The sequence below is a fragment of the Carcharodon carcharias genome, chromosome 4 (assembly GCF_017639515.1).
Source record: "Carcharodon carcharias isolate sCarCar2 chromosome 4, sCarCar2.pri, whole genome shotgun sequence".
NCBI classification, from domain to species: Eukaryota; Metazoa; Chordata; class Chondrichthyes; order Lamniformes; family Lamnidae; genus Carcharodon; species Carcharodon carcharias.
The window spans coordinates 73328133-73351820 of NC_054470.1; the positions used below are offsets into that span (position 1 = coordinate 73328133).

Genomic DNA, 23688 nt, shown 5'->3' on the forward strand with positions numbered 1-23688 from the left:
AAGACAGACTACAAAACATGCAGTGTGAACACATTGCCAGTTCAGGGGAGGCTGCACTGTACCACACTCACAGCCCATTGGTTATTTTTTATGAATTATTTTACGAATATGTATTTATTTACAAATATGTATATGTACCTCAGCTTGTCCTAAAGAGCTGTCTACTTACCAAAGTGCCTGATCTGTTGGTTATACTTCTGTGCAAATGTTACATTTTTCCCATCTTCTTCTACTTCTTTACACTTTATGTTTTTGTTGATCACACTCTAAAAGAGAAAGATCAACAGTTTTTTTAAAAAATCCACTTCTCCCCCAGTTTTCAGATTTTTACAAACTACTCGTCTCCTCACATCAGGATCGATTTTCAGGACTGCAGACTTTGCTCAGAACTTCATACAAAGAAGAAAAAGCCATTAATAAACAGGCTTTAAAACTAGGAATTATTCATGTGGCCACCCTCAGCACTCTTTCCAAATCCTCAATATTACCCACATGCAAGAAGACCAAACCTGAAAGCTGCATTCTTAACTGAGGTCTAACAAGGAATATTGCCACATAGTAAGGAAACCGAAAAAAAAACATTACACAGGAATAATAGTTTCTATGCATAGTTACATACTCAATCACTGCACTCCCACTCTGTCCTGCAAGTACTATATATCTTCCAGAAAGGTTAGTCCATGTCAAAGATAATTTGATTGAGATGGGTGCAGGGTGGGGAGGGGAGGGGGCAGTGGAGAATTTGTGAAACTGTGTTCAGAGCTATCAAAGTCACAAGAAGTTTTTAAGGCTGTTAAAACAAAAATACATACTTGGCTTTATAAATAGAGACAGAGTACAAAAACAGCCTGGGAGAAACAAAAACAAAGTTAAAAATTCAGGTCAGTTGGAGTTGGGCTGAGGGGGGTTGGGTAGGGTTGTGATATTTGGAAGGTGATAATAACTAGCGCACTGATTAAACTGAATCAATCTCTTATACCAGGAGATCTCCACCACAGGCAAGAAACAGGTCAAGCTCTACTTTGGAGGAATTCAGTGAATCAATGTTCACCAAATGAGCAGGCAACTGCTCCTTGGGAAAAGAGCCACCTAATATCCTAACTAGTTCTGGAACATATGTTCAAAGTGGTCGGGAGTAAAGCACAGGCGATCAACTCAAAAATGTTACTGCTACTTTATTATTCACCTTTATTGGGACTAGCTTGATCTATTCAAGTCAATGACCTTATGGACATATTTGGCCCATGGATTTTAGTTTCCACAAGTGTTTTTTTTTTGAGGGGGCGGGGGGGGGGGGGGGGGGGGAGAGGTAGGAAAGAGAAATGGGAGATTAGATATTGCATAATGATAATATTACTGAATTAGTACCAATCCAGAGGCCTGGATTAATGCTCTGAAGACAAGTTAAAAACTCCGCCATGAGAGCCGGGGGAATTTTGATTCAATGAATTAAATAAATCTGGAATAAAAAGCTGGTCTCAGTAATGATCATGAACTTGCCAGATTGTTAAAAATTTATCCGGTTCACTAGTGTTCTTTGGGGAAGGAAATTCAGTCTTACCCAGTCTGGCCTACAAGTGACTCCAGACCCACACCAATTCAGTTGTCTCTTAACTGCCCTCAGAAGGGGCTTTGGGGTGTGGGTGGCTCAAGAGAAGAGAGATCAATAAATCAAAAGGGAAAAGTCAAGGCAATGGAGAAGTGTAGCGATCTGGGTAAAGACAAGCAGAATGGGGACAGGAAGGGACAGAAAGTTTTTTAAAAATGAAACCCAATATATCAGAGAATAAAGGTCCATGCAAGGAATAGTAGTACAAAATAAAATTAAAGGCTCTTATCTGAATGCACAAAGCATTCTTAAGAGATGAACTAGGAGCAAATAGAAATAAATTGTTTCAATCTAACCATCATTACAGAGACACGGTCACAAGGTGGTCAAGGTTGGGAAATAAATATTTCAGAGTACATATTTTGAAAAAGACATGCAGTATGGAAAAAGAATAGCAGCCCTGATAGTAAAAGAAAACACAGGAAAATAGTAAGATAGGATCTTGGTTCAGAAGTTCAGGAAATAAGATCAGAACGGTGGAAATTTGGAATAACAATGGTCAGAAAATGCTGGCAGAAGTAGTTCATAGACCTCAACAGTAGTTTTTATGGTTGGGCAGAGAATTAAGCAAGAAGTAATTGGGGTTTGTAACAAAAGCAATTTCATAACCTTGGGGTACTCCACATAGACTGGTCAATTCAAATTAGCAAAGGTAGTCCGGAAGATGAATTTGCAGAATTTGTTTGTGATAGTTTCCTAAAACAATATGTTATGCTAGAATTGTGCAATGAGACAGATTTAATTAGAAATCTCAAAGATCCGCTGGGGAAAAAGCGATCATAATACGATTGAATATCATATTAAGTTTGAGAGCAGCATACTCCAGTCCCATACAAGAATATTAAACCAAAACCACGCCAATTACATAAGCATGAGGGGAGAGCTGGATAAGGTCAACTGGGTAAATAGACTAAAAGGCACAGAGGTAAATAAACAGTAGAAGACATTAAAAAAATTCAAAATGTTCAACAAAAATACATTCCACTGAAAAACAAAAACTCAGTGACAAAGGTCCAACCATGGTTTATTAAGGAAGACATTAGGTTAAAAGAAGAGGCTTAGAATGAGCAAAGAATATTAGGGAGGCTGAGGATTGGGAGAGTTTTAGTAAGCAAAAGGCAATCAAAACATTGATCAAAAGGGAAGAGAGTAAACTAGCCAGGAAAACAAATACGATAAGAACTTTTATGAGTGTATAGAAAGGAAGCACAGTGGCCAAAATAAGCATTGATCCCTTAGCAGCAGAAGCAGAAGAAATTATCATGGGGGATGATGAACTAGCAGAGATGTTGAACAAATATTGTGTGTCTTTGTAATAGGAGAAATAAATTACATATTAGAAAGAGGGGTAATCCAGGCGTTCAAGAAAGTGGTTTATGATGGCAACTAGGGGTGGGCAATAAATGCTGGCCTTGCCAGTGATGCCCACCATCCTATGAACAAATAAAATAAATCTACAGATGAAAGCATCACAAGTGGAGGCAAAGCTAGATTACAGGAGGCAAAGACACTATCGATGAGACAAAGCAAAGCAGAGAGAAAACATCTGAAAACATAACTGAAGAATTAGGAATTTCATAATTATGTATGCCCTGGGTGTAGTTTTCAACCCTCTACACTCACCTCACCCTGCACCCACCACCAAAGGGTAAAAGAAAAGGGTGCAGGGGCAGGCACAGGAACTGGGGAGCAAATGGAAATTACCTCATTCATGAGAGATTGCTGTGGTCCCAAAGTTAAGGAGGTATCGAGGAGCGATTTGATGTGGAGGGTATAGAAGGTGCAGAAATCAGGGGAAATTTGGGTGGAAACTGAAGCCAAAAGGCGGAAGTTGAAGTTAGAGGATATGACAATTTCTAGTGTGAAAACTGAAGGAAGATAGGAGCCTTGAGATTTGGTAAAAAAGGTGCCTGGTGGATGGCAAATAACTAAGATCTTCAAGGGCGGTGCAAAGACTGACAGTATGTTGTGAGAAATTTAGAAGTATAATGTCAGAGGACTACAAGAATAACCTAAGTGGAAGCATAGCAAGGAAAGCCACATCAACAGCTCATGTGCACAAGAAATCAGATGCAAACTTGGTTTGGGAACACTTCTAGAGACTGGACAGGATTTACCCATCTGGTCTATTTCTGGAGGGGAATTTGGACCGACTAATGCCACTTGAGCTGCTGCACTGACTGCCACAAACAAGACATTTACAATGTTTAACATTTAAAATATGTGGCTGCAGAGTTAACGTTTCAGGTCAAGGACTGTTCTTAGGTCTGAAGAAAGGTCTTTTATTTGAAAAGTTAACTCTTTCTCACTCCACCCCAAAGATGCTGCCAAATATACTGAGTATTTACAGCATTTTCTGTTTTAATTTCAGATTTCCAACATCTGCAGTATTTTGCTTGTTCTGTATTTTTGTTGTTAATTGGGCAGTTTCTTAACTCATATCAAAGTCAAAAGCATGTAGTGCCCTCTACTGCAGATCTGGGACCTGTGTGAACTGTGCAAACAGCAGTGTCTCCCTTCAACCAGTGAGATTCAAACATCCTTATTCAGACATGCAGAGTCTAAACCAGGAAATGTAAGTTAGAATATTTAGTTCAATGCAAAATCAAAGTCACAAATTGCATCCTATGTGACTGTGACAAAGGTAAACTATCCTTCATCCTTCTTGACTTGTCCACAGCCTTTGACATAATTCACTATACTATCATCCTACAATGTCTCTCTATTATCGTACAGCTGGTTAAAACTGCTCTCACCCGATTCCATTCTTATCTATCTAATCGTATCTAGGGAAACACTGCAATGTCTTCTCTTTCTGCTCCTGCACCATTACCTCTGGTGTCCCCCAGTGATCTATCCTTGATCCCCTTCTATTTTTCATCCAGATGCTGTGCCTCAGCAACATCATCCAAAACCAGCATTAGCTTTCATAAATATGCTGATGATGCCCACCTCTACCTCACTACCACCTCTCTCGATTCCTCCACTGTTGCTGAATCATCAGACTGCTTATCGGATATCCAGCACTGGATGAGCAGGAATTTCCTCCAATGTTGGGAAGACTCATGCCACTGCTTTCAGTACCCACTCCAAACTCTGGTCTTTTGCTACAGACTCCATCCCTCTCTCTGGCAACAGTCAGGCTAAACCAGTCTGTTCACAATCTTGGTGTCATATTTGATCCTGAGATGAGCTTCCAACAAATTATTCATGCCATCACTAAGACCTTCTATTTCTATCTCTGACATCATCTAACTGATTTTCTGTTGAAACCCTCAATTATGCCTTTATTACCTCAATACTTGACTATTTTAATACATTGCTGGCTGATCTCCTATATTTACCCTCCATAAATTTGAGTTCATCCAAAACTCTGCTGCTCATGTCTTAACTTGCACCAAGTCCCATTCACCTATCAGCTCTGTGCCTACTGATCTATATTTGCTCCCCATCAAGTGATTTTAATCTTCTCTTCCCTGTTTTCAAATCCCTTTGTGGTTTTGTTTGTCTCTAAGCTCCTCCAACTCCATAACCCTGTAAGGTATCTGCACTCATCTAATTCTGACCTTGAGTATCCCCGATTGGTAGCCATGCCTCCAGTTGTCCAGACCCCAGGTACTGGAATTCCCTCCCGACATCTCTCTAACTCACTTTTTTCCTTTATAAAACTCCTTAATACATACCTCTTCGACCAAGCTTTCAATCACCTGATCTAATATCCCTGATGTAGTTCATTGTCTTATTTTGTTTTACAATGCCGCAGTGAAGCACTTTGGGATGTTTTATAAAATGGTAGGACATTTTGAAAATATTAATATCTGAAGGAATGAGATTCCACATTTGCAAAAATAAATTTTCAGTGTCAGCAGGACTGAAAAGCCTCAACTTGATCTGTCCCATATGTGGGCAAGAGCCACAACTTTACACCCTTCATGTATTTCAATGTCTGGTCTCCATGATACTGATGTATTGAAGCTTGTGGAGGATAGTGAACCCGAAGGAGAGTAATATTGGACACTCTCCACTGATACTGCCAGACCTGCTGAGATTTTCCTGCCACTTTCTATTCTCAAGCTGCCATGAGCTGGGATTTGAATTAGAGTTCTCTAGATTATTAGTCTAGTGACATAACTACTTTGTTATCATGCGTCTTTTACTGCAATTAATGCCGGAAACATATACTGTACCTTATTAAACCCTTCTTTACTGTCTGTATCAATGTTCCATGAACTTAGACGCTCATTCCAGATCAGCTCTTCCTCCTTCTGCCTCCATTCATCTTCTTTCTGTTTAAGCTCCCAGAATTCAGTCTGTGCTTTGGCCCGCTCTTGTTCCAAAGATTCAGAATTGTGCAGTTCCAAATCGCAAAGTCTCTGCTGGGCTTCAGCGAGCCTCCACCTACATTCCATTGTCCTCTTCACCAATTCTTGCTGCTTGTGACAAATGCTTTCTACTCCACCCATGTACACCTAGGATTTAGTAGGCATCACAGATTAACAAGCATCAAAAGACAGAGACCTAAATTAAACAATACAGAACCATACAATTTTACAGCACAGATTATGATCATTTTGACCATCATGCCTGTACCAGCTATCTGAAATAAAGAAAATAACCTCAGGGTGTCCCAAAGTGCTACACAGACAATGAAATACTTCTAAAGTATAGTCACTGTTGTAATGTAGGAAATGCAGCATTAAATTTGCAGAAAAGATCCCACAAACAGTAATACAATAATGACCACAATCTGCTTCACTGATGTTGGTCAAGGGAGATATGTTGATCAAGACACTGGTGATAACTCCCCTGTTATTCTTCAAATAGTGCCGAGGGTTTTTTCACATCCGGAGATGGCAGACAGTCTAGTTTTAGCAGACAGATAGGAAGACCAGCACCTGAAAATTCCCCTCCAAGCCATTCACCATCCGAACTTGGAAATATATTGCCATTCCTTCACTGTCGCTGGGTCAAAATTTATGGAACTCCCTCCCCAGCAGCAGTGTGGGTATCCCTACACCTCATGGACTGCAGCGGTTTGAGAAGGCAGCTCATCATCACTTTCTCTAGGACAATTAAGGATGGGCAATAAATGCTGGCCTAGCTAGCGCACTAACATCCCATGAATGAATTTTTTTTAAAAGCTGGGGAGGGAGTCATGCTAAAACTTTGCAAATTAATGATTTGGCCTTGGCTGGAGTATAAACAACTCTGGGCATCACACTTTAAGAAGGATGCCATGGCTTCGGAGAGAATACCGAGGAAGTTTACTAGAATGGTACCAGGGATGAGGGTCTTGAGTTATCTGGAGAGACTGGAGAAGCTGGGGTTGTTCTCCTTACAGCGGAGGTTGATGGGAAATCTCAGAGGGGTATTCAAAATTGAGGAGCTTTGATAGTTTCTCTGTACTTGCTCTGTTTCCTCTGGCAAGTAAGTAACTAGTGACCATAACAAAAGAACTCAAGGGAAGTGAAATTTTTTTTCACATAAAAGGTTAAGATCTAGAACACATGATCTGTAAGTGTGGTGGAATCAGATTCCAAATTAACTTTCAAAAGGCAATTCAACATGTACTTTGAAGCAAACCAATTTTCAGGGTTAAGGGGGAGAAAGCTGGATTGGGAGTGTAAATTAGATAGTTCTTTTCAGAGACAGCACAGGCGTGATGAGCTAGTGTCTCAATCTTGACCTGCTAATGACCAATTGTAGAATCTAATTTAACAGAAACAATGTTAAGGCTTCAGAATGCACTGGTTAGACACTAAATAGTGGAAGGGAGTTAGGAGAGCAAATATGTAGACAGATTTCTGAGTGCAAAAGCAATAGGGCAGTAATTGTTAGGGACTTCTACTACCCTAATATCAATTGGGATATGAACAGTTTGAAGGGGAAGATGATGCAAAATTCTTGAACTGCATTCAAGAGAACTTTTTAGCCAGCACCTAACAAGCCCAACGAGAGGGGGCGCAATTCCAGATTAAGTCTTGGGAAATGAATCTGGGCAAGTGGATGAAGTAGAAGTAGAGACCATTTTGGAGATAGTTATGATGATATAGTTAAATTTATCATTATTATGGAAAAGGACATAGATAGAATAGGGGTAAAAGTTCTAAATTGGGGAAGACAAATTTTACAAAGCTGAGAGGTGAACTGGCGAGTGGACTGGATACAGCTATTAGAAGGAACAACTGTGTCAAATCAGTGGGAAGCATTCAAAGGCGAGATTCTACAGGCACAATGTAGACATATCCCAAAGGAAAAGGGTGATACTGCCAAATGTAAAGTCCCTTGGTTATTCAGAAACATACAGGCCAAGATAAAGCAGAAAAGGAAAGCTTATGACAATCACAAAAGACTTAATATTGTAGAAAGCCTAGATGAGCATAGAAAGTACAGGGTGAAATAAAAATGGAAATTAGGAAAGCAAAAAGAGGATACGACAAAATATTGGCAAATAAAATCAAAGAAAATCCTAAGATGTTTTACCAGGACATTATGAGCAAGAGAACAACTAAGGAAAAGGTAGGGCCTATCAAAGATGTGCATAACTTTTGGGTTGATGCAGATGTGGGCAAGGTTCTCAATGAGTACTTTGTCTCTGTTTTCACTAAGGAGAGGGATGATGCAGGATTCTAGTTAAAGAGGAAGAGTGTGAAATATTAAATATTAGATACAGTAAGCATAGTGAGAGGAAGTACTGGGGGACTGGCATCCTTGAAGGTGGATAAATCACCAGGGCCAGATTGTTTGTTTCCCAGCCTGTTGAAGGAAATCAGGGAGGAAATAGCGGGTACCCTGAGGATAATTTTCCAATCCTCACTACATAAAGGCGAGGTCTGTGAGTATTGTATCATTATTTTAAAAATTTGCGAGGGATAGGCCAGAAAATTATAGGCCAGTCAATCTGGTGGTGAGCAAATTATTGGTAACAATTCTGAGAGACAAGATAAACTGTCACTCAGAAAGGCACGGATTGATCAGGGATAGTCAGCATGGTTTTGTTAGGGGAAGATCATTTCTTACTAACTTATTATAATTTTTTGAGGAAGTAACAAGGAGGATTGATGAGGGTAATGCAGTAGATGTTGTCAACATGGATTTCAGAAAGGCATCTGACAAGGTCCCACATGGCAGACTGGTCAGGAAAGTGAGATCTCATGGGATACAGGGGAAGGTAGCAGGTTGGATCCAAAATTGGCTCAGTGACATGAAACAAAGAGTAATGGTCGATGGGTGTTTTTGCAAATGGAAAACAGTTTCCAATGGTGTCTCACAGGGCTGTTTTGGGGCCCTTGCTGTTTGTTGCATTTCTTAATGATTTAGGCTTAAGCGTGGGAGGCATGATTGGGAAATTCATAGATGACACAAAAATTGGTCATGTAGTTGATAGTGAAGAGGATAGCTGCCGACTCCAGAATGATATCAATGGTTTGGTTGAGCGGGTGGACAAATGGCAAATGGAATTTAATCCAGAAAAGTTTGAGGCAATGCATCCGGGGAGGGCAAATAAAGTAAGGGTATACTCAATAAAAGGGAAGCTTTTGAGAGGGGTTGAGGTAGGTGTGAGACCTTGGAATGCACGTCCACAGGTTCTTGAAGGTGTCGGGGCAGGTAGAGGTGGTGGTCAAGAAAACATATGAAATGCTTTCCTTTATTGGGTGAGATATTGAATACAAAAGCAGGGATGTAATGATGGAACTGTATAAAACACTGCTTAGGCCACAGTTGGAATTGTGTACAGAGTTCTGGTCGCCAAATTAGAGGAAGGGCATAATTGCTCTGGAGAGAGTACAGAGGAGATTTACAGGAATGTTGCCAAGGCTTGAAAATTGTAGCTATGAGGAGAGATTGGATACGTTTGGGTTGTTTTCCTTAGAACAGAGGTAGCTAAGGGGTGACCTAATTCAGGCGTACAAAATTATGAGGGGCCTAGAGGGGTAGACAGGAAAAACTTGCTTCCCCTTGCTGAGAGGCCAATTACCAGGGGGCATAGATTTATGGTGATTGGTAGAAGGATTAGGGGGGACATGAGGAAAAACTTTTTCACCCAGAGGGTGGTGGGTGTCTGGAATTCACTGCCTAAATTGGTGGATGATGCTGAAACACTCAACTCATTTAAAAAAGGTACCTGGATCTGCATCAGAAGTGCTGTAATCTGCAAGGCTACGGTCCAGGTGCTAGAAACTGGCATTAAAATGAGCAACTAGTTTCTTCTCTTTTTGGCCAGCGCAGACATGTTGGATTGAAGGGCCTCTTTCTGCACCATAACTTTTCCATGGTTCAAAGTACTATACCACAAAAATGTATACTTGTGTTAAATTTTGTACATCGAACCTCAGGGAAAATAAAGGCCTTGGAGCAGATTCACCAGAATGAAATAAGGGTGTAGAGGGGAATGTTATGAGGACATGTTGCATAAACTTGGTTTATTTCCCTTGAGTTTAGAGTATTAACAACAGTAATAAAACATAGAAGGCTGAAACTTACTAGCCATGCCTTTTTTTTTGAGGGGCAGAGGAATAGGTTCCAAAACTATTATTCTGAGAACCAAAATGTGGAAACAAGGAGGTAAGACTAGAATTAACTGCAGTGTACAACTTGTATGGTAAAGGTGTATGGTAATGTAGTGGTCATGTTACCGGACTACAAGCCGGAGCGATTAAGAACATAAGAAATAGGAGCAGGCGGCCATTCAAGCCCCTCAAGCCTGCCCCGCCATTCAGTAAGATCATGGCTGATTTGCTCCAGGCCTCAAATCCTATTTCGTGCCAGCTCCTCATAGCCTTCAGCTCCCCGATATTTTAAAAATCTATCTACCTCCTTTTTAAATACTTCCAATGATCTAGCCTCAACTCTGAAGTAGAAAATTCCAGGCGTTCACTACCCTCAGTGAAGAAATTCCTTCGCATCCTAGTTTTAACAGAGTGCCCCCTTATTCTAACTATGTCCCCTAGTTCGAGATTCCCCCGCAAGTGGGAACATCTTTTCACTATCTACCCTGTCAAGCACGTCAGAATCTTGTACGTTTCAATAAAGATCACCCTTCATTCTTCTAAACTCTAAACGTATAAAGGCCTAACCTGTTTAGCCATTCTTGACAAGTCAATCCCTTCATCCCAGGAATCAGACCAGTGAAACTCTTTTGAGCTGCCTCCAATGCCAGTATATTCTTTCTTAAATACGGGGTCCAAAACTGTACACAGAACTCCAGATGCGGTCTCACCAACACCCTGTACAGTTGTAACAGGACTTCCCTATTTGTAAACTCCAAACCCCTAGCAATACAGGCCAAAATTCCATTTGCCTTCTTAATTACTAGCTGTACCTGCATGCCAACCTTTTATGTTTCATGCACAAGAACATCCAGATCCCTCTGTGCTGCATTTTATTAAAATATCCATTTTGATTTTTCCTACCAAAGTGCATGACCTCACCTTTCCTATATTAAACTCCATCTACTAAGTTTTTGCCCACTCACTCAACCTGTCTATACCTCCTTGCAGACTCCTTATGCCCTCATCACAACATGCCCTCCCACCTATTTTTGTATCAGCAGCAAACTTGGATACATGACACTCTGCCCCCTCCTCCAAGTCATTAATATAGATAGTAAATAATTGAGGCAATAGGACTGATCCTTGTGGCACTCCACTAGTTACGTCTTTTCAATCTGAAAAAGACGCATTAATCCTGACTCTCAGTTTTGTGTGTGTTAACCAATCATCAATCCATGCTAATACATTACCCCTAATACCATGAGCTCCTATTTTGTGGAATAACCTTTTATGTGACACCTTATCGAATGACTTCTGGAAATCCAAATACACTACATCTACAGCTCCCCTTTATCAACTCTGCATGTTGTATCCTCAAATTTGTCAAACATGATTTCCCTTTCACAAAACCATATTGACTCTGTTTGATTGCGTTAAGCTTTTCTAAGTGACCGGCTATTTCTTCCTTAATAATGGACTCCAGGATCTCCTAACAACAGATGTTAGGCTGAATTACCTGTAGTTTCCTGCTCTTTGTCTCCCTCCCTTCTTGAACAGGGGCGTCACACTAGTGGTTTTCCAATCTGGAATTCAGTGAGTTCTGGAATATTTCAACCAATACCTCCACTATCTCTGCAGCCACTTCCTTTAAAATCCTCAGATGCAGGCCATCAGGTCCTGGCAACTTGTCTGCCTTTAGTCCCATTAGTTCATCAAATACTTTGCCCCTTGTGATAGAGGCTGTTACAAGATCTTACCTCCCATTAGCTCCTTGCTTATCTGATATCTTTGGAATGTTTATAATGTCCTCCACCGTGAAGACCAATGTAAAATATTGGCTTAAATTATCTGCCATTTCCCTGTTCCCCATTGTCAATTCTCCAGTCGTATCCTCCAAGGGTCCCCCATTCACTTTAGCTACTCTTTATTCACCTGTAGAAGCTCTTGCTGTTTTTATATTTCTTGCCAATTTACTTTCATAATCAACATTCTCTCTATTAGCCTTTTAGTCATCTGTTGCTGGTTGCTAAAAAATTCCCAATCCTCTGGCCTACCACTAGTTTTCGCTGCCTTGTGTGCCTTAGTATTTGATTGGACACTCTCCTTGCTTGCCTTTGTTAACCACAGTTGGTTCATCCTTCTCACCAAGTCCATCTTTTTGACTGGAATAAATTTTTGCTGAGTGTTATGGAATATCTGCTTAAATGTCTGCCAATGCTCATCCACTGACCTTCCCTTTAGTCTTATTTTCCCAGCCTGCTTTAGACAATTCTTTCTTTATACCTCTGTAATTGCCCTTATTTAAGTTGAATGCACTGGTTTGAGATCTGATGTGCTCGCCCTCAAACCGAATTTGAAATTCTACCATATTGTGATTGCTACCCCGTAAAGGATCCTTAACTACAAGATCTCTTATTAATCCTACCTCATTACACATTACTAGATCTAAAATAGCCTGTTCCCGTAGGTTCTGCAATGTAGTGCTGTAAGCAATAATCCCTGATGCATTCGACAAATTCATCTTCCATGTTACCCCTGCCAATCTTATTTGCCCAGTCAATATGCAGATTGAAATTACCCATGACAATTGTAGCGCTCTTCTTACACACCTCCATTATTTCCCAATTTATACTTTGTCCTACAGTGAGGCAACTCTTCGGGGGCCTATAGACAACTCCAACATGCGAATTCTTCCCCTTGCTACTCCTTATTTCTACCCAAACTCATTCCACATTTCCACATCACGAGCTATTGCACCTATATCACTACTCACCCACACTGATACCTTCCTTTATTAACAAAGCTGCCTCACCTCCTTTTCCTTTTTGCCTATTTTTCTAGAATACCATTAAATATTGAGTTCCCAGTCTTGGTCAACTGCAACCATGTCTCTGTAATAGCTATCAAGTTATATCCATTTATTTCTATTGCTGCTGTCAACTCATCTATCTTGTTATAAATGCTGCGTGCAATCAGATAAAGAGCCTTAAGCTTTGACTTTTTAAACCATAATTACTCATTCTGGTTCTAATTTCTGCTGCACTGTACTGCTTATATTTTCTGTCCCTCCCTGTCACACTTTATCGTTTGCCTCTTCACTACTCTGTGCCTCTGCTCTCGGTTATTTTTGATTTTCTAAACTTCCCTTCAATTGAACCCTCTCTCGCACTAATTAGTTTAAAGCCCTATCTACGACCCTAGTGATACGATTCACCAGGGCACTGGTCTCAGCATGATTCATATGAAGCCTGTTTGCAGATATAAAAAATTGGCCATGTGGTTGATGATGAAGAGAGCTGTTGACTGCAGCAATATATCAACGGACTGTTTAGGTGGGTAGAAAAGTGGCCAATGGAATTCATCCTGGAGAAATGAGAGGTCATGCATTTGTGGAAGGTAAGCAAAGCCATGGAATACACAATAAATGGTAGAGTACTGAGAAGGAACAGAGGGATCTTGGAGTGCTTGTCTGCAGATCCCTGAAGGTACATGTAGTGTGCCATCTTATCTGCATGTTTTCCTTTATTGACTGAGGCATAGGGTCTAAAAGCAGAGGGGTTATGCTAGAACTATATAGAATATAGCTGGGCTGAATCTAGAGTACTGTGTCTAGTTCTGGCCACAGTAAGGATCTGATCACTAGAGAGGGTACAGAGGAAATGAGGACGTTGCCAGGATTGGAGAACTTCAGCCACGAAGAAAGATTTGATAGGCTGGGTTGTTTTATTAATTAAAGTTTTTACTTTTGATCAACTTTGATTTTTAACTAATTAGTTGATCTAGTTTAAGTCATAAGTTAATTAAATTTTTACTTCCAACTTACGCTACTGCCTGTCCTGGTGTTCGGTCCTTGTTGAATTTTTTTTGAAACTCTGTACCGTGCTCAAACTCCAGGCTGTTTTTTTTTCTCTGTCGCTGTGCCCTCGGCCCTGATATTTGAATGGCTCGATGTGTGACCCAATTCGACCTTTGGTTCAACTCAGCCTGTACGGGACTGTCAGTTTGATAACAGTGACAGTGCACTTTTTGTCTTCTAACCAAAAATGAAAGAGTGATATTTCTCATACTATGTAGAGTATAAGACCTTGCAGCAGTACTTAAAGCAAGCCAGGTTACCTTAAACATGCAAATTGTACAACGTTACTTTTTATTACCAGCTGAAAATGGAGACCAGACATGCAGTGCAGTGCAAGAATGATGTCAGCAAGACATGTATTGTGTGCTACGCATCCTGACGTTATTGACCTGCTCTTTGGTTATGAAAATGATGGATGTTTAAGTGTTTTTACCAATTAACTGCCTCTCACCGCAAACTAACTAAAAAGTTGCAAATGCCTCTTAATAATTTGGAACAAGGCAGATCAGTGGATCAGATTTTTCAAAGTTGACCTCTACTTCACTTGGTACAAGATTCGATGTGTGGCATCGAGGTTATAACCTTTGCTCTTTCAGAAGTGCTTCTCATGACGTGCTAGGGCTGAGCAAAGTGTCCTACTGGAGATTGTGTGCACATCACCTTTTCCATAGATGTATTGGGGAAAAGGAATCTTATCTTTCATAATATTGGCACGCCTTGCAAAGTTGGGAGCACTACCATTTTGCAGACGACCTAAAATATGAGGACTTCAGTCCTTTGCAACCACTGTTCATTTGATTAGCACAGCTCTCCCAGACAGCTGAAAAACTAATGGAAGAGCAGAATATTCATTCTCTGCCATTAGATATGAGAGATGATAATTAATCTTAGGGGGTTAAATTTTACTTGTATTCCCACGATTATAGAACATTGACAGGTGATCTGATCCAAGGATTAAAAGGATTCAATGCAATTGATACAAAAAAATGTTTCTCTGGGAGAATCCAGAACAAGGAGGCAAATTCTTACAAACTGAAGCTCGGCCATCCAGGAACAAACAGGAAGCATATTTTCACACTTTTGGTAGAAATCTTAAAGTCTCTTCTCCCATCTGTCTAAGGCACCTTGGCGAGTTCCTGCAGTGCATTAGATGGTACACACTGCTGCCACTGTGTGGAAGGAGTGAATGTTTGTGGATGGGATGCCAATAAAGCAGGCTTTGTCCTGGATGGTGTCAAGCTTCGAGTGCTGTTGGGAGTATTCAACACCCCTAATTACAAAGCCAAGTAGATCAGACACTTTAACTGCTTTATAAACTTGCTACCTTAAACAATTTAGGAATACTCGCCCCCAGTGCTCTCTGCTCTTGCAACCCTTCAAAACAGCATAGATTGAAAACATAAGGAAAAGGAGGAGTACACCATTTAGCCCCAAACTTGCTCGGCCATTCAACACATTCATGGCTGATGTCCTGCTTCAACTCCACTTTTCGCCCACTCCCCATATCCCTCGACTCTGAGACACCAAAAATCTGACTATCACAGTCGTAAATATATTCAATGATGGAATATCCACAACCCTCTGAGGTTGAGAATTCTAAAGATTCACACCCTTTGAGAGAAGAAATTTCTCCTCATCTCATGCCTAAATGCTCCTTATCCTGAGATTGTGCCTCCATGTTCTAGACCCCCCCAGCCAGGGGAAACAACCTTTGTCTACCCTGTCAAGCCCCTTCAGAACCTTGTATGTTTCAACAAGGTCAACTCTCATCCTTTTAAACTCCAGACAGTATAGGCCCAATTTATCCAGCCTCTCGTCATAGGACAACCCTCTCATTCCAGGAACCAATCTTGTAAACCTTCTATGTACCATCTCTAGTGCAAGTATATCCTTCCTTAAATATGAGGACTAAAACTGCACACGGTATTCTAGATGTGGTCTCACCAAAGACCTTAACACTGTATCAAGACTTCCTTAATCCCATACTCCAATCCCCTTGCAATAAAGGGCAGAATGTCATTTGCTTTCCTAATTACCTCTATACATCTTCAGTGGCGGAGGTAATGTTTTCACCTGTTTGTCACTCTGTAAACAATATATCTCAAAAACACATGGACGACTCTCAAAAAACCTTGGCACACAGATAGGGTAGGGCCCAAGGAAGAAAGGGAGAGGCAGTGGTGTAGTGGTAATGTCACTGGGCTAGTAATCCAGAGGCCCGGGCAATTGATCTAGGGACAGGGGTTTGAATGTCCCCTCGGCAGCTGATGTAATTTAAATTCTGATAAGAAATCAGGAATTTAAAAAGCTAGACTCAGTAAGTGACCATGAAACCACTGTCGATTGTTTCATGGCGAACCATCTGGTTCACTAAAGTCCTTCAAGGAAGGAAATCTGCCGGCCTTACCTGGTTCTAGCCTACGTGTGACTCCAGACCCAAAGCAATGTGGTTCACTCTTAAATGCCCCATGAAATGGCCTAGAAAGCCACTCAGGTGTACCAAACCCATACGAAGTCTACAAAAAGGAACGAAAGCAGACAGATCACTCGTCACTGACCTAGGCACCGGAAATGACAATGGCACACCCAGCCCTGTCAACCCTGTAGTCCTCCTTATTAACATCTGGAGGGTAGGTTTGTGCCAAAGTTGTCTGTAGGCTGCCCCACAGACTAATCAAGCAACACCCTGACATAGTCACACTCATGACATCATACCTTATAGATCATTCCCAGATACCACCATCACCATCCCTGGGAATGTCCTGCCCCACCGACAGGACAGATCCAGCAGAGGTGGTGGCACAGTGGTATACAGTCGGGAGGGAGCTGCCGTGGAAGTTCTCAACATCGACTCTGGACCCTATGAAGGATCAAGGCATCAGGTCAAACATGGGCAAGGAAACCTCCTGCTGATTACCACCTACCATCCCCCACCCTCAGCTGATGAATCCATGTTGAACACCACTTGGAGGAAGCACAGAGTAGCAAGGGCGCAGAATTTACTCTGGGCAGGGGACTTCAATGTCCATCAAGAGTGACTTGGTAGCACCACTACAGACCGAGCTGGGCGAGTCCTAAAGGACATAGCTGCTAGGCTGGGGTCTGTGGCAGGTGGTGAAGGAACCAAGAGGGAAAAAACATACTTGACCTCACCCTCGCCAATCTACCAGTCACAGATGTATCTATCAATGACAGTATTGGTAGGAGTGACCACCGCACAGTCCTTGTGGAGACAAAGTCCTGTCCTCATATTGAGGATACCCTCCATCATGTTGTGTGGCACTACAACTGTGCTAAATGGGCTAGATTTCAAACAGATCTAGCAATTCAAAACTAGGCATCCATGAGGCAGTGGGCCATCAGCAGCAGCAGAATTGTACTCAAACACAACCTGCGACCTCATGGCCCGGCATATCCCCCACTCTACCATTACCATCAAACCAGGTGATCAACCCTGATTCAATGAAGAGTGCAGGAGGACATGCCAGAAGCAGCATCAGGCATATCACAAATGAGGTGTTAACCTGGTGAAGCAATCCCACAACAAACAGATCAGATCAAAGATTTGCAGTCCTGTCACTGTGAATGGTGGACAATTGAAGAACTCACTGGGGGAGGCGGCTCCACAAATATCCCCATCCTCAATGATGGGGGAGCCCAGCACATCAGTGCAAAAGACAATGCTTACCCTCAAGAAGCTGGTGGTGAGCTGCCTTTTTGAACCGCTACAGGCCCCGTGGTGTAGGCAGACGCACAGTGGTGTTAGGGAGGGAGTTCCAGGGTTTTGACCCAGCAACAGTGAACAAACAACAATATAATTCAGGATAGTGAGTGTCTTGGGGAAGGGGGGGTTCGATTCCAGGTAGTGATGCTCTCAGTATCTGCTGCCCTTATCCTTCTAGATGGTAGCGGTCATGAGTTTGGAAGGTGCTGCTTAAGAAGCTTTGAAGAGTTCCTGCAGTGCATCCTGTAGATGCTACACACTGCTGCCACTGTTCATCAGTGATGGAGGGAGTGAATGTTTGTGGTAGGGTACCAATCAAGTGGGCTGCTTTGTCCTGGACGGTGTCAAGCTTCTTGAGTGTTGTGGGATCTGCACTCATACAGGCAAGTGTGAAGTATTCCATCACACTCCTGACTTGTGCCTTGTAGATGGTGGACAGGCTTTGGGGAGTCAGGAGATGAGTTACTCACCACAGGATTCCTAGCCTCTGACCTGCTCTTGTAGATACAGTATTTATATGGTTAGTCCAGTTCAGTTGCTGGTCAATGGTAACCCCCCCCAGGATGTTGATAGTGAGGGATCCAGCGATGGTAATGCCAGTGAATGTCAAGGGCCGATGGTTAGATTCTCTCTGCATACATTCATTCCTTGAATATTAGCCATTTCCTATCCAACATCATGTCTTTTAATGAAGTTCCCCAATCTATCTTAGCCAATTCACACCTCATATCTTTGTAGTTTCCTTTGTTTAGATTCAGGACCCTAGTGTTGGATTGGATTACATCACTTTCCAACCTAAGGAAGAATTCTATCATGTTATGGTCACTGTTCTCTAAAGGACCCTGCACAACAAGATTAATGAACACCTTCTCATTGCGCAAAACCAAATCTAGGATAACCTGTCCACTAAAGAAAATCTCGTACACGCTCCAGGAATTCATCCACCACAGTATTACTTCTAATTTGGTTTGCCCAGTCTATATGTAGATTAAAATCACCCATGATTACTGTGGAACCCTTGTTACATGCAACTCTAATTTCCTGTTCAATACTGCCCCTATCTTACCACTACTGTTTGGAGGACTATAGACAACACCCACTAATGCTTTCTGCCCCTTGTTGCTTCTTAGATCCACCCAGATTGATTCTACATCTAGATTTTCTGAGCCAATGGTCGCTCTCACTATTGCACTGATTTCATCCTTAACTAACATGCTACCTCCTTTTCCTTTTTGCCTGCCCTTCCTAAACATCGAGTACCCTTGGATATTCAGTTCACAGCCTTGGTCACCATGTTGTGCCTGTATGCTATTTTTTTGTGTTCCTTCTATGAATACACACAAGTCCTTCTAAACATCAATATTTATAACAATCACACCTTTTAAAAAATATTCTGTTCTATTCTTACTATCAAAATGATAATCACAATTCCCCACATCATATTCCACTTGCTACCCAGTTGTGTACTCTATATTCCATCTGCTACCTTGTTGCCCACTCAATTACAATTCCTCCCTTTGTTGTTTCCCCCAAAGTGCATCACTTCACACTTATCTGCATTAAATTGCAGCTGCCACATGTCTGCCTATTGCACTAAACTGTCTATGTTCTCTTGAAGACTACTACTGTCCTTCTCACTATTTATTACATTGTGCATGATCATCCAAGTCCAAGTCATTTATATGAGAAAAGCAATGTTTCTAATACATACCTTCGGGAGAACACACTGTATACTTAGCCTGTCATAAAAACATCCATTCACCATTACTCTCCATCTCTTATCCATTAATCAATTTCATACCGATGTTATCCCCGTTCCCTTAGTATCATTTCCTAAGATTTCAATAAGTCTGTTATGCAGTGCTTTATCAAATGCCTTCTGAAAGTCCATATATACATTTATGGCACACCTTCCATCAACCATCCCTGTTAAATGTTATGAGAAATAGAAGCAGGAGCAGACCATCTGGCCTGTCCCACCATTGAAGATGATCACAGCTGATCATCAACCTTAACTCTACTTTCCTACACTACCAGCATATTCCTCGATTCCCTTAGTACTCAAAAACCAGCAATCTCTGTCCTGCATAGACTCAATGACTGAGCATCCACAGATCTATGGGGAAAAGAGCTGCAAAAATTCAAAACCAAGTGAAGAAATGTCTCATCGCAGGCCTAAATGGCTGACTTATTGAGACCATGGCTTCTCCTTCTAGACTTGCCAGTCAGGGAAAACATCCTCCCAGCATCTAACAAATCCCTTATGAGTTTGTGTATTATCAAATGGATCACCTCCTAGGGCATACTAGAAAAAAGAGAAACTTAATTTTATGTAGCACTTTTCACAAGCACCAGACAGCTCAAAGAACTGCACTGCTCAAATGAAGTACTTTTGAAATGCTGTCACTGCTTTAATGTAAGAAACACTGGAGCCAATTTGTACACAGCAAACTCTCTCAAACTGTAATGTGAGAAAGAGTGCAAAATATGCTTTTTATGATGTTGATTAAAAGATCAATTTTGGCCAGGGCATGGGATAACTTCTTTGCCCTTCTTCAGAATAATGCCATACGATCTTTTATAGCCACCTGAGGGGGTAAATAGAGCCTGAGTTTAACACCTCATCGAAAGATGGCACATCCAACAGTATAGCACTCTCTGAACACTGCAGTTGGACTTGAACCAGGAACCTCGTGACGCAACAGGCGAAAGTGCTACCACAGCTGACAAGACCTAGTTTACTCAATCATTCCTCATAAAACAATCTTCTCATTCCAGGAATCAATTTAATGAACCTTCAATGCATTCCCTCAAGGGAAAGTATATCCTTCCCTTGGGTAAGGAAACCAAAACTCAACGTGTAGTCGCACTAATGTCCTACTTAATTGCATCAAGATGTTTTTACTCATACTCCAATCCCTTTGCAATAAAGGATGACATACCATTTGCCTTCCTACTTGAATACTAAACCAGATACAGTCTTTAAAAGCTATTATCTCATTCCTCTGTCAGACTGTAATATTATAACCAGTAGTGACACCTACCACTGAATTTTGTCTCTTCCTTACCCCTCAAAAAATGCATTGTAATCAGGAATGTTTAGTTCCCACCTTTACCCATGTACAAGCCAGGTGTCTGTTAGAGCCACTCCTTATGTGGCAACTTGTACCTGCAGCTCATCAACCTTATTTGTAACACTTCTTGCATTAACACAAGCATTTCAACACCATTTTGGAGCAGCCTCTTCCGCTCCCAACCTACCCTCTTGTCGACCCTCCCACTCCCGACTTTCCCGCTTGCTGCTTCCCTCTCCTGAACCCTCGCTGTGAACACGGGCTCTGGAGATAAGGGGCAACGGGCAGGAGAAGCAGCTTCGACTTGCAGGAGCTAAGTTCTCTTCAAGTGGGTTTGTAACCAGCTTCACACCTCCTTGTAACAGATTCCTGATACCGCCAATGAGACAAATTACAAAACAATGCATTGAATATGTCTGGGACACCGGGCCAGGACACAAATGCTCTCCGACACAGTAAAACCATCGGGGCAGCAGCTTCTCTTAATTCATCTTCGCTTGCACTATGGACATAGGAGCCGCTCCTGGTGGCTTTAAAACCCAGGTGGGGGTGGAATGGGAGGTTTCTGATCAAGAAGGGGTGAAGCTGATCACAAGCCCACCTGAAGAGTATTAACTTCCTGTAAATTGAAGCTGCTCCTCCTGCCTTTTGCTGCTCATCGCCAGAGGCTGTAATCACAGCGAGGGTCCAGGTGAGGGAAGCAGCAAGCTGGAGAGTCAGGGAGGGGGAGGGTGGGACAGGAAGGGGGAGGGGGAGGGGGAGGGGGGGACAGGAAGGGGGAGGGGGAGGGGGGGGACGGGAAGGGGGAGGGGGAGGGGGGGACGGGGAGGGGGGGAGGGGGGGAGGGGGAGGGGAAGGGGGGACGGGGAGGGGGGGACGGGGAGGGGGGAGGGGGAGGGGAAGGGGAGGGGAAGGGGAAGGGGAAGGGGAAGGGGGAGGGGAAGGGGAAGGGGAAGGGGAAGGGGGAGGGGAAGGATGGGACAGGAAGGGGAAGGATGGGACAGGAAGGGGGAGGGGGAGGGGGAGGATGGGACAGGAAGGGGAAGGGGGGGGAGGGGAAGGGGGGAAGGGGGGGAGGGGGGGAAGGGGGGGGGAGGGGGGGGGAGGGGGGGAAGGGGGGGAAGGGGGGGGAGGGGGGGAAGGGGGGGGAGGGGGGGAAGTGGGGGGAGGGGAAGGGGGGGAGGGGAAGGGGGGGAGGGGAAGGGGGGGAGGGGAAGGGGGGGAGGGGAAGGGGGGGAAGGGGAGGGGGGGGAAGGTGGGATGGGGAGGAGGAGAGGGACGGGGGAGGGGGACGGGGGAGGGGGACGGGGGAGGGTGGGACGGGAAGGGGGAGGGGGAGGGTGGGACGGGAAGGGGGAGGGGGAGGGTGGGACGGGAAGGGGGAGGGGGAAAGGCCGCAAAGCCTGGAGGGTCGGCCGTGAGAGGGCGGGCTAGGGAGCTGGAGAGGGTGCAAATCCAAGGAATGGCAAGAAGGTGGGTTAGGGAGCAACAAAGGCCATGAAATGGAGGGTTGGCGAGAGGAAGGGGCTCAGCGACCAGAGCGTTAGAAGGTGGGATGCGAGGTGAGTAGGATCAGCAGCAAGTGAGAGGTGCTGCAAGTAGGAAATTACCATATTTCTTTTATATTTTTAAGTTTATTTTATTTTAAAAGTTATTTAATTTACCAATTACCAATATAGGAATTTGGCAATGTAAATTATTTCAACTTAAAGGCTATGATGTTTTTTCTTATGAGGAAGGTCCTAAAGAATCAAACTACAGCTTTTACATTAGTTTTAATGTATTGGTTTTAATGGAAAATGCTGATTCACTCCAAGTTGTTTCACTTAAAGTTGTGATTTTCAGGAAGGTAACTGAAACTTTGAGAGGGGACCTACAGCTTTGCTTTCTTCCTCTACCTAATTTCTGCTCCTTCTACATTATTCTTTGTTCTGTGGCTGCCTGTCCTGTATAGCTATAAAACAAGGCCTAAATTATGTTTATATAGCTTGGCATCTTACATCAGTGCCTCCACATCCATTTTCAACCAAAGACTATACTTGATCTCCACTCTTTGTGTAATACTGGGAAAAACTGAATGAAGTTTTATATAGATTACAGTATAAATGTCAATGTCTACACAGCAATATTCAATGGCAACTACAATACTAAGCACAGTGAAATACTAAGCACCAAACAACTTCTAAAATCTGTTAGCTATTTAAGTGGTTGACGTTGTAAAGTTGAGGGGTAATCCCTACAGTCCATGCCTTCTATATTCTACAAGTTTTCCATGTTAAAAGTATTGAAGGGCAGGATGGCAAGCGCTCTTTTTTTTCTCCAGAGACCAAGGTGTGACTGCAGCTCAGATACATAGCATCTTCCCCAGAAGGTAGTGGGTTATTAAATTTATTAAGGCTGAGCTAAATAGATTTTTGTTAGACAAGTGTGTCAAGGATTTTAGGGCGCAGACAGGAAAGTGGAGCTGAGACCACAACCACATCAGCCATGATCTTACTGATTGGTGGAGCGGGGTCAAAGGGCCAAATGGCCTATTCCTGCTCTTAGGTCCTACACTTTCTACACACCTTGTCTCCCCTCTCTGCTATTAAACTAATGTGGGGGGCAGCTCCAGAGTGTAAGCCCTCCCACAAATCTCCAATTAACCTCTCCAGAAAGATATTATTCCCTGTCCTTCTCAGGTGTAACCCACTCAGCTTGCACAGGTCCTCCCTCTCCCAGAAAACCCAATACCCATGAATCAGAAGCTCACTCTCCGGCATCACTTCTCTGTCCACTTCTATATTCACTAGTTCATGGGCATTGGGAGTAATGCAAAAATTTTTGCATTTGAGGTCCTGATCTTCAACTTTTTACTAGCTCCTAAAACTCTGACCTCAACCCTTTACACCTATGCCACTGGATTCAACGATAACCGCAACTTCAAACTCCTT

At 42.6% G+C, this 23688-nt stretch overlaps 2 protein-coding genes across 4 annotated transcripts in view; one reads left to right on the plus strand and one right to left on the minus strand.

The window, feature by feature from the left end:
• ak3 (adenylate kinase 3) overlaps positions 1 to 23688 on the plus strand; it is a 152005-nt gene that overhangs the window by 71169 nt on the left and 57148 nt on the right. The window lies entirely within an intron of this gene.
• cdc37l1 (cell division cycle 37-like 1) overlaps positions 1 to 23688 on the minus strand; it is a 37341-nt gene that overhangs the window by 13245 nt on the left and 408 nt on the right. For 2 of the 3 annotated variants that reach the window (XM_041185925.1, XM_041185924.1), the window contains exons 2-3: positions 5797 to 6078; positions 170 to 266 (exon numbers count right to left, since the gene is read on the minus strand). In XM_041185925.1, the coding sequence (XP_041041859.1) occupies positions 170 to 266; positions 5797 to 6078 (379 nt within the window). Of the gene's footprint in view, positions 1 to 169; positions 267 to 5796; positions 6079 to 13924; positions 14135 to 23688 lie in introns of all 3 variants that reach the window. The other variant, XM_041185926.1, reaches the window with a different exon arrangement.